The 15969-nt window shown below is 41.0% G+C and overlaps 1 protein-coding gene across 1 annotated transcript; it reads right to left on the bottom strand.

Annotated features, from left to right (window-relative positions):
- Nucleotides 1–5040: 5040 nt before the first annotated feature.
- Nucleotides 5041–15060, bottom strand: LOC143028617 (uncharacterized). The gene is made up of 5 exons (XM_076190994.1): nt 14977–15060; nt 9124–9192; nt 8282–8383; nt 7105–7343; nt 5041–6205 (listed from the first exon to the last, which is right to left on the bottom strand). Exons 1-5 carry the CDS (start codon nt 15001–15003, stop codon nt 5608–5610), a joined length of 1035 nt encoding a protein of 344 aa, XP_076047109.1. The 5' UTR covers nt 15004–15060; the 3' UTR covers nt 5041–5607.
- Between the last annotated feature and the right edge of the window lie 909 nt (nt 15061–15969).

Genomic DNA, 15969 nt, shown 5'->3' with positions numbered 1-15969 from the left:
GGTCAACGAAAGGAATAGACTTGGTAACCATGTAGTGAGCGCTGAAACTATCGGTTGTTTTAAAAAACGGTTAGACAACATTATGGATGGGACTGACAGGTGGTAATGAACATGGAACTGCCTAGTGCAGGCCTTATGGTCTCTTGCAGTCTTCTTCATTCTTATGTTCTTGTGTAAGTGGTTGGTTTAACTTCTCAAAGGATGGGATGATAACTGACGTAAAAGAACGGTCACCGAAAAATGACTATCTGCTCCGTTGCACACGTGATAATTGTGTATTTCAGATCTTATAATCTATGCTCTGTCAGTGTTTCCTGCTGGTGCATGTGAACGTGTCTACATGGAGTTTCTTTTACACTCGGGAGGCAGTAAAGGTTGCAAGGTGTCGCGTCCTCACAGAATAGAAGGTTGCACGTGTTTCGCATTTTATTTTCAACCCATTTTAACAGAGCACCTGCCTGCCCTTTATCAAGTCTTTGATTCGAACCTTGCATATGCGGCCATGTAACTCTCACAGCGTGCAAGTCTTGCAAAAAAAAAAAAAAAAAAAAAAAAAAAAAATGCCTCACCAGAGTGGACCTGTTTCGAACGCCAACCAACAAGAATTTCTTCTTTCTCGAGGTCATGCTTGAGGACCTGCTCCTTGGGACATCGCCTCCGTCGTCGCTACGGCAGGAGGAGTGCACCTTTGGGTACTAGGTGGTCCAGGACAGGTCCGAGCCTAGTGTAAACTCCTACATGAAGAAAAGAAATTAAAACCTGATTTGCCTCATTACCTCCATCCCTCCCTGCCTACTCCACTACTCTCCTCCTACTCCTCCTCCTCCTCCTCTTCCTTCCCACCTCCTCCTCTTCCTGTCTTCTCACCTCTCTTTTCGCCCACTTCCACCTTACCTCTCTTCTCTCTTATTTCTCTCTCGTTCCTTCCTCTCAAATGCACGGACAGGGAAAGATATTGTGGAAATGATGTAGAAACAGGGAAGAAGGAAGACGATATGGTCCATCCTGTAGAGAAAAAAAGAGGAGGAAGATGAGGAGGAGAAGAAGGAGGCAATCCACAAGGCCGGGAGCACACATGCAAAACTAGGCCCATCTGCACCAGCTGCGCAGTTAGTTCCTCCTCTTTCAACTTGGCAGACGTCCGGGAAGCTGTTGATCAGTTATTAGCTAGTGCACGACCCTCTCCTGGTGCTGTAGCTGGTCCCTGCCCCAGTAAGGTTCTAGTACTCACTAGCCCCCGCGCCTGTTTGCTCTGAGGATGGGGGTACACTCTCCATATCTCTGGGTTCTCCTCTTGCTTCTCCCCTGGGAGGCAAAGACCAGCCTTTCTCCACCAGGTATTCCTGATGTGGGCGCTGATGCAGACACCGACGCCGCCAATATGGACGTAGAGGACCTGGTGCAAGTGACGTGCACCCCGTTGATCCGAGAGGGGGAGATCCGGTGTGAATGTTACCCTCCACCCCCGGAGCCCCATGGGCACTTCTACGCCACCCCTGACCAAGGAGGACTTAAGGTCACGTGTCCGGTCGAACTCGTCGTTTTAGGGCCTCGACTTAACACGACCTGTTCTCCGCTACCCGGCGACCGGCGCTTCGTCGAGTGCCGGGCGCTTCTGCCCCGGTCCCTTGTTGTTCTGGTCTCCAGTGTCCCTACGACCTCGTCCTCCTTCTCGCGGTTCTTCCCGAGGAGGAACCTCAAGTACAGGAAGCAAGTAGTCTACTCGTGCAAGGGGCACTGCCTCAAACGGGACGGGACGAACACCTGCGTTCCGGACCCAGAGTGCCTGCGGTGCGTCCACGATTTCAAACTCTTCTTCCCGGAGTTCTCCGGATCTCCTCCAAAGAACTTGTGCGAAGAAGATGCCTTGTGAAGGTCTCCATCGCCTTCAGACGAGGCTCGGGTCTTTTCTCTGGGTCTTGGCTCCTCGCTTCTAAGTGGGATTCCGTTGGGTGCTCGGCGCGAGGACCATTGGACCAAGATGGGAACCCACAAGTGGGATTATAAACCGGAAATTAGTGGGAGTTAGTGAATACTTAGTGGTTTTACTCAGTGTTGAAAAGTGGCCCTTAAGAAGCTGAAGAACAGTAGTACATGAAAACGAGATATATGATAAAGAGAGTAATAAAGTCTGTCTAAAGGAAGACATGGCAGCTTAACCACTGGGCTACAGAACATGCAGGAATGTGAATGTTCTCCGAGTTTAGGCTCTGCTTCTTCCGCGCCTAGCCACTTCGCTTTGCGCTTACCGGCTGTCTTTGGCTTAAAGAAAAGAAAAAGTACATATATACTCTAAGCTTGTACACCTAGACTTTCTCTAGGAAAATAGATTTAGTGAATAAAATCTAGAAACGTCTTAGGAATTATGTCTCTTGACCCTCTCACGTTTTCTTTCAAGTTAGTGCCAGCCGATTTCATTCACGATTCGAACCTTGGTGGGCCCCTGCAAGACCGTTCTGTCCCTTGGAAGACGACACGGCCTTCGTGACGTCTTACTAAGGTAGCCACGAACCAGCGTGAATGGCCTAAGGAGGAACGGTAGAAATGAAAATGCTGCGTGGCTGGTCCATAGGGGGTATCAATAATGATGATAATAATAGTAGATAAAACGGTAAAATAACAATGTGGAAGATGATGACCGGGGAAGTACAGTAGTATTCTTTGATGGGGTCATGTGATGTCATTTGTAATGACTTCTTACCAACTTCGCAAGACCGGGAGGAATTTTAGTTTCATCCTACCTCTTTGCACTTCGAAGGGAACGTCAAGTCCTCGAACTCTCAAGATCTCCAGGAGGACGTGATACACACCCCTACGGACCAGAACCACGCAGTGTCTCATGTTTGAGGCTGTCATGGAGATGAACAGAATCGTATATACATATATATGTGTGTGTGTGTGTGATTCACCATGGTCTTGGAGCACGTGTTGTACTCGTGATCTACAGCTATTTCCCTCCCGGAAGAGAGCTCATATATGACCGATCTATGGGTAATGATGTGGCCTAACACACACACACACACCCAACTCCCCACCCACGAGAATTGGAGTAACGACTCACAGAGCAGCGATACTAAAATTATCTCAGCCTTGGGTGGGATTCGAACCCAGACCACTGTAGTGGCTGTTGGGAACTCTACCAACCGCGCCATCAGGTGTGAATGTATGTATACATAATATTATATATATATATATATATATATATATATATATATATATATATATATATATTTGTGTGTGTGTGTGTGTGTGTGTGTGTGTGTGTGTGTGTATACATATATAAAATCTTATAAATAAATCACATATATCAAATCTTAACAAACAAATCACAAATAAATAACGACTCTGAAATTAGGCAAGACCTGGACTGATCTGCGCAGTAATGCAACAGTTAAATTTTCTCCTCCTCCTCCTTCGCTTTCCGTTCCTCTGCCATGACCTTGATGCCCAGAGCGGATTCCAGTCACCGTGACGGTCAATATAGCCTGACCCGTCGTGTACCAATAGATGTTGGCGTGGTTTTGGTAACGTTTTGGGTCAGGTTTTGGTGTCCGAGGATCTACTGCGCGACGTAGGGAGAGTGGATGTCTTCCCTCCCCCTACGGACCAGAGTCACGAAGAGGTGTTGTTGTGTCGCGCTCCTTGTTTACGACTAAATATAAATATATAGATGGGTAGGTGGTAGCTGGCCAAGATAGTTTAGATCACAAGGAACACGAACAAACTTTATACATATAGTTTTTACTTCACATTTGGTGGTGAATGAGACTAGTGTTTCTCAAATATGTGACTTTTATTATTGATATATTATTACTTGAAATTCAAAATAATGACTGTGCTGTGTACGGGTGTGCGGGTGTGGGAGGCTGGACTTAATTAATAGACACCGACCTTGTATGAATCCTGGTTGCAGTTCCAACTGTAACCTCTGATCGTTGAACGAATCACTTATACTTAGCTTTAGGCTAGATTGATATATAATAGTTTAAAGCTCTGACAACTTTAACTGAATACTTTTGAGTGTCCGAGCAGACTGAACTTGACTTAGATGTTGGCTAGGAAGAAAGCTCTTAATGATATAAGCTCCTCCTACAACTAATTTTGATTTGCTAAAAATCTCTCTGTATGGGAGAAATGGCCAATGGGGACACGTGAGAAACATACGCCTCTTCTAAGTTCCCGCCTTACGTAAACAAGGCTCAATTCATACGGGGGTCAGAGATCACGAATCCATTACAGAAAGGACGACCTCACGAGACAGAAAGTGTTATGGGCTGATAAGGTACCCAGCGCGCGACGCGATGACGAAAACTAGTATCACTAGTATCACTAGGTACCCAGCGCGCGACGCGATGACGAAAACTAGTATCACTAGTATCACTGTCTAGTGGTGATGATGCCGTCGTCAAACCAATCACCACAGTTGAAGGTTTTATTTTATTTATTTATTCTTTTTGTGACAAAAAGTCTGACAGATTCCAATTGAGTGCACCTCCAGTAGATTTTACGTGTACTCTTTCTATTGTCCCGTAAGGATTTCTAAATGTCATCCGAGTCAAACTTCTCAGGTCGTTTCTTCACATAACTTCTTCGGTGGGTTCCGTTACTATATGACCTTGGATTTACACATTCATTTACTAACTTAAAAACAGCACTCCACTCCATGCGGACTGTTAGCTAACTCCCACGGAGGTGCTAATAGGCCCTGTAGCCAAAAAACTAAGGAGATAGATATAATAATACATGGATGGGTACCCTGCCATCTAAGATTTTCAATCGCGGGATCATCCTGATTCCAAAAAAGTATGATACGTCTGTGTAGGGCAAATGTAGACAGAGATACAGGGGTCCCAGGCAGACGTACCGACACAATTTCCTGCTTACTACCAGAGGTGGTCGTGATTCGAAAAAATTGAAATACGATTAGCGATTATCCGGTTCGTTTGGCGGGGCTTTTAGTCCGATTCGAAAATCGGATAATCGGGCCGTCCACCTCTATTATTATAGATTTATTATTACTCTATTGTTTTAAAAGACATGTTTTTGTGTGCTCGTACATTTTTATTACTTATACACGTATAATGTATTTACATATGTAGACATATATGTATGCATATACACATAGATACTATGTGTGTGTAGAAGACAAAATCGTTTTATTGGAATGCAGCATACTAAGTCACACACACACACACATATAAACATATATGAATGTATATATATACATATATAAATGTATATATACACACACATATGTATATATAAGTCACTTGATAGCAAGCTAGACTTTGCATGTCAGGCACTTGCTCCCCACGCCTTGTGAGTTGTGTAGTCTGCTTGATTTCTTAAGACTTATTTCACAAATTACATTAAACGGCCGTTGTGCCCCAAGACGACGTGTGTGTGTGTGTGTGTGTTAACATGATTATCAAACCTCTGTAACTGTGGTGTACGTACAGAACAAATGGGACATAATTTGCACCAACAACTTAGTCGCATTTTTAGTTAATATAATTATTAATCTTTATTTATCTTATTGTCAATCCTTTCACTGGAACTCGAACGTTATTTCTCGGGGACTCGGCTCGAACGTCGTCTTTGTTTTTATCACAGGTGGCTTCTGCTGGGCAGATAGATCCAGTGATCCCTAAAGAGCGTCTGCGCGCCGTGTCCCGCGTAAGCCTTGGAGATCCAGTTGGAGTTCTCCACGTGGAACCCGATCTCGTATCCCTGCGAGGCCATGGCAGGCAGGAGGGCGAGGACGAGAGCCGAGGAGAGACCCCGGCCACTATGGGCGGGGTCCACCATGAGCTGGCCGGCCACGCCCGCACGCCCGAACCCGACCCAGGCGGCGGGGAAGAGGTCGGGCGGTGCCTTTGGGAATCCTAGGTCGGCGAGGGCGGCGTCGTTTGACGCCGGGAACGTCGTCGTCGTCTTCAGGTCTTCGGATAAACCGGACGGGAGAGGATCGCCTCCACAGGACAGAGTCCCGACGGAGGAGGTGTTGGAGGGTGTGGCATCATGGATGGTGACGGTGCCCTTGGCTCTTACGAGGTCCTCCTTGAGGTAGAACCCGAGGAAGGGGGTGTGGCGCCAGAGGGCTTCCACGACGCTGAAGGGGGCCAGGTCTTTGAAGGACCAGGTGTCGTAGAGGTGCCTGAGACCCGCTTCGCCCAGCTGCAGGACCTCCCCGTCTTCGTACGTCCTGGAAGAGCCCCGGAAAGGTATGAACAAAGAGGTACTTGTATACACACACACACACACACATACACACGCTAGTGAAGTATACGATATCAGATGGAAAAGATGTAACTAGTGGAGTTCCACAGGACTCGGTGTTAGTACCAGTTATGTTCTTGATCTGCGTTAATGATATGATGGATGGAACGGACATAAATATTGATAATTTTGCTGACGATGTGGACATTGAAGGATGGGAATGATTGTAAAAAGTTGCAGGACGGTGTGGGTAGGATATGTGAATGGAGCCTGAAAGGGAAAATGAATTAGATTTATTTCTCTATATAATAACTTTCCCTAAAATGATTCAAAGAACTGGAAGAGGTCGAAAATAAGAATAAGTCATTAATAAACTATAAAATAGGACAGGAAATGGTTACAGAAGTGGAGGAAGACTGTAATGAATAGCTAGTTTATCACCAGTAAAACATATCAAGAAGATTACAGATTATACATTGTTGTCGAAAATAAGTGGCCAGGCCACAGCTAGAAAGTAAAATCCTACTAACCTCATTGACTATAGTTATGAAAATTACCGTTAGATGTTACAGATCATTTTAAATAAAAAAAACTAGTTATAATATTCACTTTCTAACTATAAGCGTTCATCAGGAAAAAAAATTCTCAAGTACGAGCCACCGGCTACGCTAGTCTCTGTTTCGTAGGGGGCTCGGACTTCGGCCCTTATTCAAAATCTACAAGCTAAACTTTTCTCTTCTTTCTCATCTTCTCGCACTTAGAAAGACTAGAAATAACCAATGAGCGGGTAAAATAACTTTTACCGCTCTATTGACAAAATGTCACAGTTTGTTTATTTTAGAAAATAGGATTTTTTTTTTTTCTTTTTTTAACTTGGATACTTACATTTTAGGAATACTGAGGGCAAGGTCCCTTGGGAAGTAGTAGATCATCCAATCGATGTAGTCCTTGGGATTTCTGCCGCCCCTCGCTGCAAGGACCTCCTTGACGAGGGGCACCAGGTCCTCGGGCAGGTTGGCGACGAGGACGGGGCGGGAGAAGTCGATGGCCGAGGTCTCCAGGAAGATCCGACGAAGGAGCGCGGACTCTTCCGGGGGGCAATGCACTGACAGGTTCTCCCGAGTCTGGAAGCGGAAGGTCCGATCAACGGTGGCGAATTGTCAACGGTGGCGAATTGTCAACCGATGGAAAAATCATGAAAATAATTAATGAATAATTATGATGATAAAATAATAATAATGATAATAACAATGACAATAAAATGATAATCACAATAATAATATTTGAATAATAATTACGATGATAATAATAATGGTGACCATAACAATAAAATAAAATAGATAAGTAAAACGAATATATGAATAAATAAGTAGAATACAAAAATAAATAAGCAAATAAACAGAAGAATAAAAAAGCTATCTATATACCAAAAGGCTTCTTCGCCCTTATAAGGAAAGTAGTCACCCAGGTATACACCCACCCTCCACCCAGCCCACACCGGTTTTACTGACTCTCCATGGCAAATTAAATGTAAAAAATATGTTTGTTTTACTTGAAAGGAATACTGAATGTCATGAGAGATCATAGAGATCAAACACCATTGAATAATAAAAAAAAAATCTTTGACAGATTTGTAAATGTTTAGAACAATCTACCTGTTCATGTTGTAAATTAAAATACAAATGGCACTTGTAGAAATAGCCTAGATATGTATCTATTTATATACCAAGTGTTCCCACTTACCAGGGAGGTAGCCAAAGTCAAAAGGCATATGCCCACCCCCACTCCCCTCCCCCACCCTTTCCCCCCTCCCATCTTAGCTCCTCATGGATGACGGGTCATCCCTGTATCCCGCCCACTGCCCTGGGTCAGAAACAATGGAGTCTGAACCCGATCTAACTTCTCATCATCGTGAGTTCATCCACTCAATAGACCAATAGGTTTATTGCTGTTTTGCATCTCCTTTGTATCATAAGAATAAAGAGTGATATACGTCATCACTTACACGCTACATGTGCAAGGTCGACAATAATCTGTCTTTAAATATAGACAACCAACTTACAATATCTTTGATGATGATGATGTTTGATGTTTCGTCGCGCGGCACATAGATGGCGTGCGTGTCGGCGTCTGTTTGCGCGCAGAGCAACACGAGATTGTAAACCTGTGTTAAAAAAAAAAAAAAAAAAAAATATTATGAGTAAAAATATATATATAGAAAAAATGACAACCGAATAAATCTAAACACGTATTTCAAAGAAATCTTAAAAAAAGAAAGAAAAAAAGTAAATAAATCGTCTCATTTGAAAAATGTCCATAATGTTTTAACTACCAAAGATCAACTTGTACTTGTTATTCTAACTGCGGACAGACTGTTTTATTCACCTGAGGGAAGTCCTCTGGTAACCAAAGGGTACTGAAAGCCACAACCGTAGCTCATTGCATCCGTTTATAACCTGGAGCGCCAGCAGATTTTATTAAGCTAAAGGAAGCCAGCCTAAACATTGAAAGTTCCAACCCATCTCGATTACCCTCGGGGGGGGTCGTCGGTATTTGAGTCTTTATACTCGTATATATATTTTTTTTTCTGCTGAGGGAAACAAGAATCGCGTTTCCATAGTTATCCAATTTTGACCCAGTCTGACCCCAGGTTGCTGACCTCCATCCTACTCACCCATTTCACATCCAATGCTATCCAGTCTCCATCCACTCCTTGTCATCCATCCTGATCCATCTCATGGTAAAAGATACTAAAATCATTCCTTATTTGCTCATCCATCGCTCTTGTCGATTCCAGTCCACTGTGTGTGTGTGTGTGGTGTGTGTGTGTGTGTGTGTGTGTGTGTGTGTGTGTGTGCGTGCGTGTGTGCGCGCGCGCGTTACAACTTCAGAGGTTGTACTTACGCAGACCGAGTTGGGTAGGGCCTTTTCCAGGTCCCCCTTGAGTTTCCACATCTCCGCCTTGTGCTCGACCTGTGAAGAAAAACATGTACAGGATTACTTTTGAGATTGTGCGTGTGTGTGTGTGTACACCTAATTGTAATGACTTAACTGTAATATACAGAAAACGAGTTACGCTCGTAGGATCCTGTTTCTTTTACTTTGTCTATCACACACTCGATGTGGTCATGGTTTTAGAGTTGTTTCGTGTTGTGTTCAGATTTTTTTTTTTTCCTGATATCATTTAGTCTTTCATCTTTTGATACAATTTGTTCCCATGACGCTCGCCCTTAATTAACAGTTATCAGGTTCCCCCCCTCTCTCTCTCTCTTTAAATGATGCCAAGTCATTTCATTCTGACATCTCCTCGTATGTTTGTTGTTCTTCGCATTTTCTCGATATAATTGACGCCATCTTTGGCTGGAGAGGAAATCATTGTTGCACACCATCGTCTGGGTCGGGTTAGATTGGCCGGAATAGACATCGTTTTTTTTTTTTTTTTTTTTTTGTGATGTTTCCTTCCCAATAAAACAGGTGTTTGTTGGGTGACCCTTATACATGATCTTAGGTCCCTCTCCTCATTCGATTTTAAAATGGTTTCAGTTCCCACTGAATAAGTCGTTTAGCGAACTATTTTAATGTTTACCCATCACATTTCCACTTTCTGGTGTTGAAGTTAATTTTTTACACTCAGCTTCAATGTGTGTGCGCGTGTGTGTATTTACCTAGTTGTATTTTACGGGAAGGGAAGCTACGTTCGTAGTGTCCCGCCTTTGTATCTCGCAGTGTCTAGTTTGCTCTTAAATTCGTGAATGGTTTTTGCACACTAGTTTGTTCCAAGTGTCCACCACTCTCTGTGGAAAACTGTTCTTCTTCAGATCTTTTCTATAACTATGTTTTTTGAGTTTCTTTCCATGTCCTCTTGTGTTTCTCTTGTCCCAATTTAACAAGTCCTCTCTATCGAGTATTTCCGTGCCCTTCATGATTTTATAGATGGTCAGTAGGTCACATCTCTCTCTTCTTTGCTCCAAAGTCGGTAACTCCAATTTAGCCAGTCTCTCCTCATATGACAAGTTTGAAAGTGCTGGAGCTATTTTTGTGGTTGCTCTCTGGATTCTTTCGATTTTCTTTATAGTCTTTTGGTATTGGGTGACCACAATGTCACCGCATATTCTAATCTAGGCCTTATCAGTGTAACTATGTATTTTTAATAATTTCTTCATCCGAATATGTAAATGCCACTTTTATTCATCTTAGCAAGTTATAGGATTCTCCGACAATTTTGCTTATTTGTTTATCAGAGGACAAGTAGTCTGAGATAATTACTCCCAGATAGTTTTCAGATCCCACTTTCTTTACCTCCTTAGTACCAATTTTATATTGTCCTGATATTCTATTTTTACTTTTTCCATTATGCTACACTTCTTAATGCTGAAGTCCACTTCCCACTTCTGTCTCCACTTCCAAACCTTATTTAGGTCTTCCTGTAGTGATTCGCAGTTTCGGTTTTTACTTTTCTTACAATTTAGCGTCATCTGCAAAGAAGTTCATGTAACATTCCACATCATCATCCATGTCATTCACATAAATAGCAAACATTATTGGAGCCAAAACAGATCCTTGCGGAACTCCACTAATCACCTCCTTCCAACCTGAATAATTTTCTGAGTACTACTCTCATCTTTCTACCATTCAGGAAGTCCTCCATCCATTTTAACTTCATCTTTCAGTGTCTTCTCTTTTTCTAATTCCTCAACACTCTTCTCTTTTTATCCATATCTTATTGTAATGTTCACTCTTTGCCAACTTAGTTTTTTCTAATGTCTTCTACTTAATCTTTTAGATACTTTCCTCACCTAAGTTTTCTTCAGTTCTTTCAGTCATTTCTTATATTTTGTTATTTACCTCTTTTTTTTAGGTTTTCACAATTGGTAGTATTATTAATTTTCCTCTTTTCATTTTCACGTTTCACCTCTATAATACAATTTATCGAATACCTTAAGTTCGGTTCTTAGTTCTGAGTTTTTTTTTAGGCCGGAAATCTCGATGTTAGCTTGCGTTAAGCAATCCATTAATTCTACAATTTCTTTCCTTAGGTCCATGTGCATGCGTTTGAGTGTGTGATCGCGTGCGTGCGTATGTATGTATGTATGTATGCTGGCACCTAATCAGTGCAATCGAGCTAATTGATTACACTTGTTTCAAACTCCTTTCACAACCGCAGCTATTTTCACACACCCCATACCGTAGTGCGGTATTGAGGCTGTATAGCCCCGCACGGGTTAGAGCGACGGCTCTGCACAGGGACCAAAAACAGCTTCCACGTCCATATCCTCTCTATCCATGGTAACTTGTACTGCCTCACTCCATGAGGCATGTTGGAAGCGTTGGATAACTACAGTCAATCCCATGAGGTCTAAACTCGGGATTGGAGTGAGGCAGTACTAGTTACCATGGATATAGAACATATAGACGCGAAAGCAGCTCTATCCCGTGCGGGACCAAACAGCCTCAATACCTCACTACGATATGGAGTGTGTGAAAATAGCCGCGGTTGTGAAAGGAGTTTGAAACAAGTGTAATCAATTAGCTCGATTGCACTGATTAGGTGCCAGCATACATACATACATACGCACGCGATCACACACTCAAACGCATGCACATGGACCTAAGGAAAGAAATTGTAGAATTAATGGATTGCTTAACGCAAGCTAACATCGAGATTTCCGACCTAAAAAAAAACTCAGAACTAAGAACCGAACTTAAGGTAATGATGAATTGTATAATAGAGGTGAAGCGTGAAAATGAAAAGAGGAAAATTAATAATACTACCAATAGTGAAAACCTAAAAAAAGAGGTAAATAACAAAAATAAGAAATGACTGAAAAAATTGAAGAAAACTTAGGCGAGGAAAATGAGAGGAAAATGAAGAAATTGCCTTTAAAGAAATAGTCCACAAAACCTTACAAATTAGTAATTTACTGTTCAATAAACCTTTTCACAAATCTTCACAATCTAATCAACATCCGCTGTAAAATGAAAATGTGAAACATCATCATGACTATGCCCGAATCAATTAAATGCATTGACTTTGTTAACGCTGTCATTTTTTTTGTTTTCAACGCTGATTAGATGAATTAAGCTCTTACGTAAATCCTCTTGACTTTGGATCGTCTCGTACAGTACTACGCGCTTAACACAATTCGCGGAAACGTCTTTGCACGGATATTATTTTCGCGTTTCGGGCCTCATAAGTGCTGAAGACCAATTATACGTTCATTTTGTTCTCGGTTTCGATATTGGATTTGGTGATGTGAATTAATATAAGATTTTCTTGAAGCATCATTGATAACGGGAACTCAAGATCCCGCCAAAAATGGACCTAAATATTTTCTATTGCTCATGACACTTGAACTTTGTTGCGCCAAGCTTAATAATCGTAGGACCCACTAGGTAATGGCGAGGATATAGTACATCTCGATAAACCCCTTCATTAGCGGGTGACACTCACTTTTTAAATATAGTAACGCTACTGCGTTAGGATTTCAATCACCCCCCCCCCCCCCGGACAGAAGGCATCCGCTTCTGTAGTGAGCGACATGACGTCATGCTGATGGAATACACGCGACAGTTGTTAGGACAGTTTTTCATCGTCATTATTGGCGCACTAATCAATATTAAACTGTTTTTGTGGCTGGTTTCATTTGACCGTGAGAGCAGCACACACACACACAAAGTTACTGGTGCAGTGGTTAGTGTCTTACTCAGGACTTCACTAAAACTATACCGCGTTACTGTCTCTCTTGAGCATGAGAACGGGTGTGTAAGGTCTAAGGAATTGCCCATGGGCATTATATGAGCCCTAATCTCTCAACCAGGAGGGTAGTAGCTGTCGGCCACGAACCCTGCACGTGATCCTAGACTATGGTGATGATAATATGTGTGTGTTGTTGCATTGCTTTTGACCTGGTCAGTGGGAGGGAGACAGAGAACTAAGAATGAGGCCACCCCTTTCTTATGGGGAAAAATCCCTTTGGGCATATGGATGCACGTGTGTATTTTTTCAGTGTTTTTCTCGCAATCCGTTTCTCCTAGTTTCTAGGTTTAGTTTCTTTTACACATAAATTTATTGTGGAGTATTTTGATTTATTTACCGGTTTTGTGACGCTTTTTCATTAATTCTTTATCATTATTACGGCTTTCGATCGAAGCAGCTTACAAAAATGCATCAACAGAAAACGGAAAATAGATAAGATAGGTATTTAAGTAACATAAACAAAGAAAATGGTTTAATTATGAAATTATGTTTATTCTCATTATTAAACATACTTATCATATAATCATTAAGAAGAAAATAGGAAAAAATATATATTTCTATAATTTGTGGATTTTGTGAGATCCTGGCGTTTTTTTCACTCGTTTCCCGAACGCATTTCCTCTTCTATCCCTTAGACATCGTTCATTTTTCATTTTGTTTGGGATATTTCTCATTCATCCAACTTCAACTAAAGTGAAGATCTTGTTATATTTTCCCTTTTTTACCTCAATCCCATATACCGTCTCCTGTTTGTTATTTTCAGCTAATTTTGTAAAATTTGAAAATTTTATAATATATATATAAATATATATGTTTGTGTGCGTGTATTTTAGTCGTGAATGTTATTATACTAAGATACTGGTGGTTGTGGGAATAGTGGTAGAAAATTTAAAATATATAATGGATTCATTTTAGAAATATATATGTTCTTTGAATATTGTAAAATATAGAATTATATATTTACTAAAATATACGGTCTCACTAATTGCCGAACAAACCGAACAAAACCGAGAAAAGCCGAACAAAACAACAAAACCCAAACAAGGACGGGTTTTGCTCAAATGCATACTTCTATATATATATGATTACATTATTTGAACTATTTTCTTTAAAATGTGTGATTTCCATGTAATATGATCAAAGAGAACTTACGTTTTTATCCTCTGCAAAAATACCGAACACAGCTACAGCTACGATTCGTCCAGCCCGCCGTCCATGATCACTGGTGGTATGGATCAAACTACACTCTTAAGTTTCTTACTGTTGTGTTAAATTACATGAAAATCACACATTTAAAAAAAAGAGTTTAAATAATTCAACTATATGCAGTCTATTGCACTAATAACACAACAGTAACAAACTTAAAAGAGTGTAGTTTGATCCATAGACGGCGGGCTGGACGAATCGTAGCTGGGGTCAAAATTGCAGAGGATAAAAACGTAAGTTCTCTTTGATCATATTACATGGAAATCACACATTTTAAAGAAAATAGTTCAAATAATGCAACCATATATATATAGAAGTGTGCATTTGAGCAAAACCCGTCCTTGTTTGGGTTTTGTTGTTTTGTTCGGCTTTTCTCGGTTTGTTCGGTTTGTTCGGCAATTAGTGAGACCCAAAATATACATAACTGAAGGAAACTGCGGGGTGTTTGTTTTGTTTCAAAGCTCCCTAGCAAGATTTCATAACCTAGTTTGGCATACTAACTTGACTAGAAAACTAGATAAAATTCTACTTGCTAGTAGTAGAGAATGAACACCAGGTCTGCGGATTTTTTTTTTAAATAATGACCGTTAAACATCATCGAATACATCAACACTTCGTCGTATCCCTTACGCAGTACGATTGCATGACAACAGACACTCAGTCTAGTTCTCGTGAGGCGATTTTAATCGGTCGAGAGCTCTCCCTTTACCCTCCACGTTGAAAGTGTTAATCACTTTTTTCGCCATCCGGTAAAATATACGTAAATATTTGTCCGAATCTGGGTATCCACCAACCTTTCTGAGCATGTCGTCTGTGGCCATGGCTTCCCCTTCGTCGCTCCGTCATAACTGTTTTGCTGGCAGTAGTACGAGGAGCGTTGCCAATTGTACCGGAAAGAAATATTGCTGAATGGAAGTCGCTAGAAATACGCTAAATACACTCTTCATCAATCTAATTATTATGCTCACTGGGAAAATATTATATAATAGCACGATAGCGTGTACATATCATAAATAGTATTCCTAATTTAGACAATCACCAAATAATCATACCCAATCCATTCTTCTCCTCACAGAGTTCACCGCTTTGGCCTGATGTAGCCAAGGTAGCGTTGATTATATATATATATATATATAGATATATATATATATATATATATATATATATATATATATATATATATATATATATATATTATCTTCAACGTAGCGTTGATTATTATCAACGTATCAAAATCAACAACACGTAATTTTGTGAACAGAAATATGTCTATTGTTCTCAATACTTCTTAAGGAAAACCAGTACGATAGTGTAGACAAAACGGATACTATTGTCGTATTTTTTTCTGGCATTTCCTATTTCATATCTCTTCCGACTTGTCAACGTATATAATCTTCCTGGTAGCGATAAGCTATGATTTTTTTTGTTAGATTACTGTGGTCATACAATAGGAATGTTTTTCTCGATGCAGTACCTAAGTTCTTAATTGAGGCCTTACACTAAGCCAACATTACCTTCTAGAGAAGAAAATATCGTGCAAAATCGTGCATCAACTTTTAGTCTGGTTAATGTATGGAATAGACTTAGTAACCATACAGGAAGCGCTGAAATTATGGTTATTTTCAGAGAAGATTAGATAACTTTATGAATGTTTGGTAATGGGCATGGAACTGCCTAGTGTAGGCCTTAGGGTCTCTTGCAGCCTCCACCATTCTTATTTTCTTATAAGTTATGTAACGGACCTTGTCTCCTTAAACTGGATCGTAGGGAAATTAAATCATGGGAAT

Source organism: Oratosquilla oratoria, chromosome 9 (genome assembly GCF_046742065.1).
Source record: "Oratosquilla oratoria isolate Oo_2021 chromosome 9, ASM4674206v1, whole genome shotgun sequence".
In the NCBI taxonomy this organism is placed as follows: Eukaryota; Metazoa; Arthropoda; class Malacostraca; order Stomatopoda; family Squillidae; genus Oratosquilla; species Oratosquilla oratoria.
This window is presented reverse-complemented; position numbering and strand designations above follow the sequence as displayed.

What these genes read in the sequence shown, in the direction of transcription:
- LOC143028617 (XM_076190994.1), bottom strand. Translation starts at nt 15,003, where the DNA reads ATGGCCACAGACGACATGCTCAGAAAG. An exon ending in CCCTACCCAACTCGGTCTGC is followed by an intron (nt 8,384 to 9,123) that starts GTAAGTACAACC and finishes TTTTTAACACAG; the next exon opens with GTTTACAATCTCGTGTTGCT. An exon ending in GCCCTCAGTATTCCTAAAAT is followed by an intron (nt 6,206 to 7,104) that starts GTAAGTATCCAA and finishes GGGCTCTTCCAG; the next exon opens with GACGTACGAAGACGGGGAGG.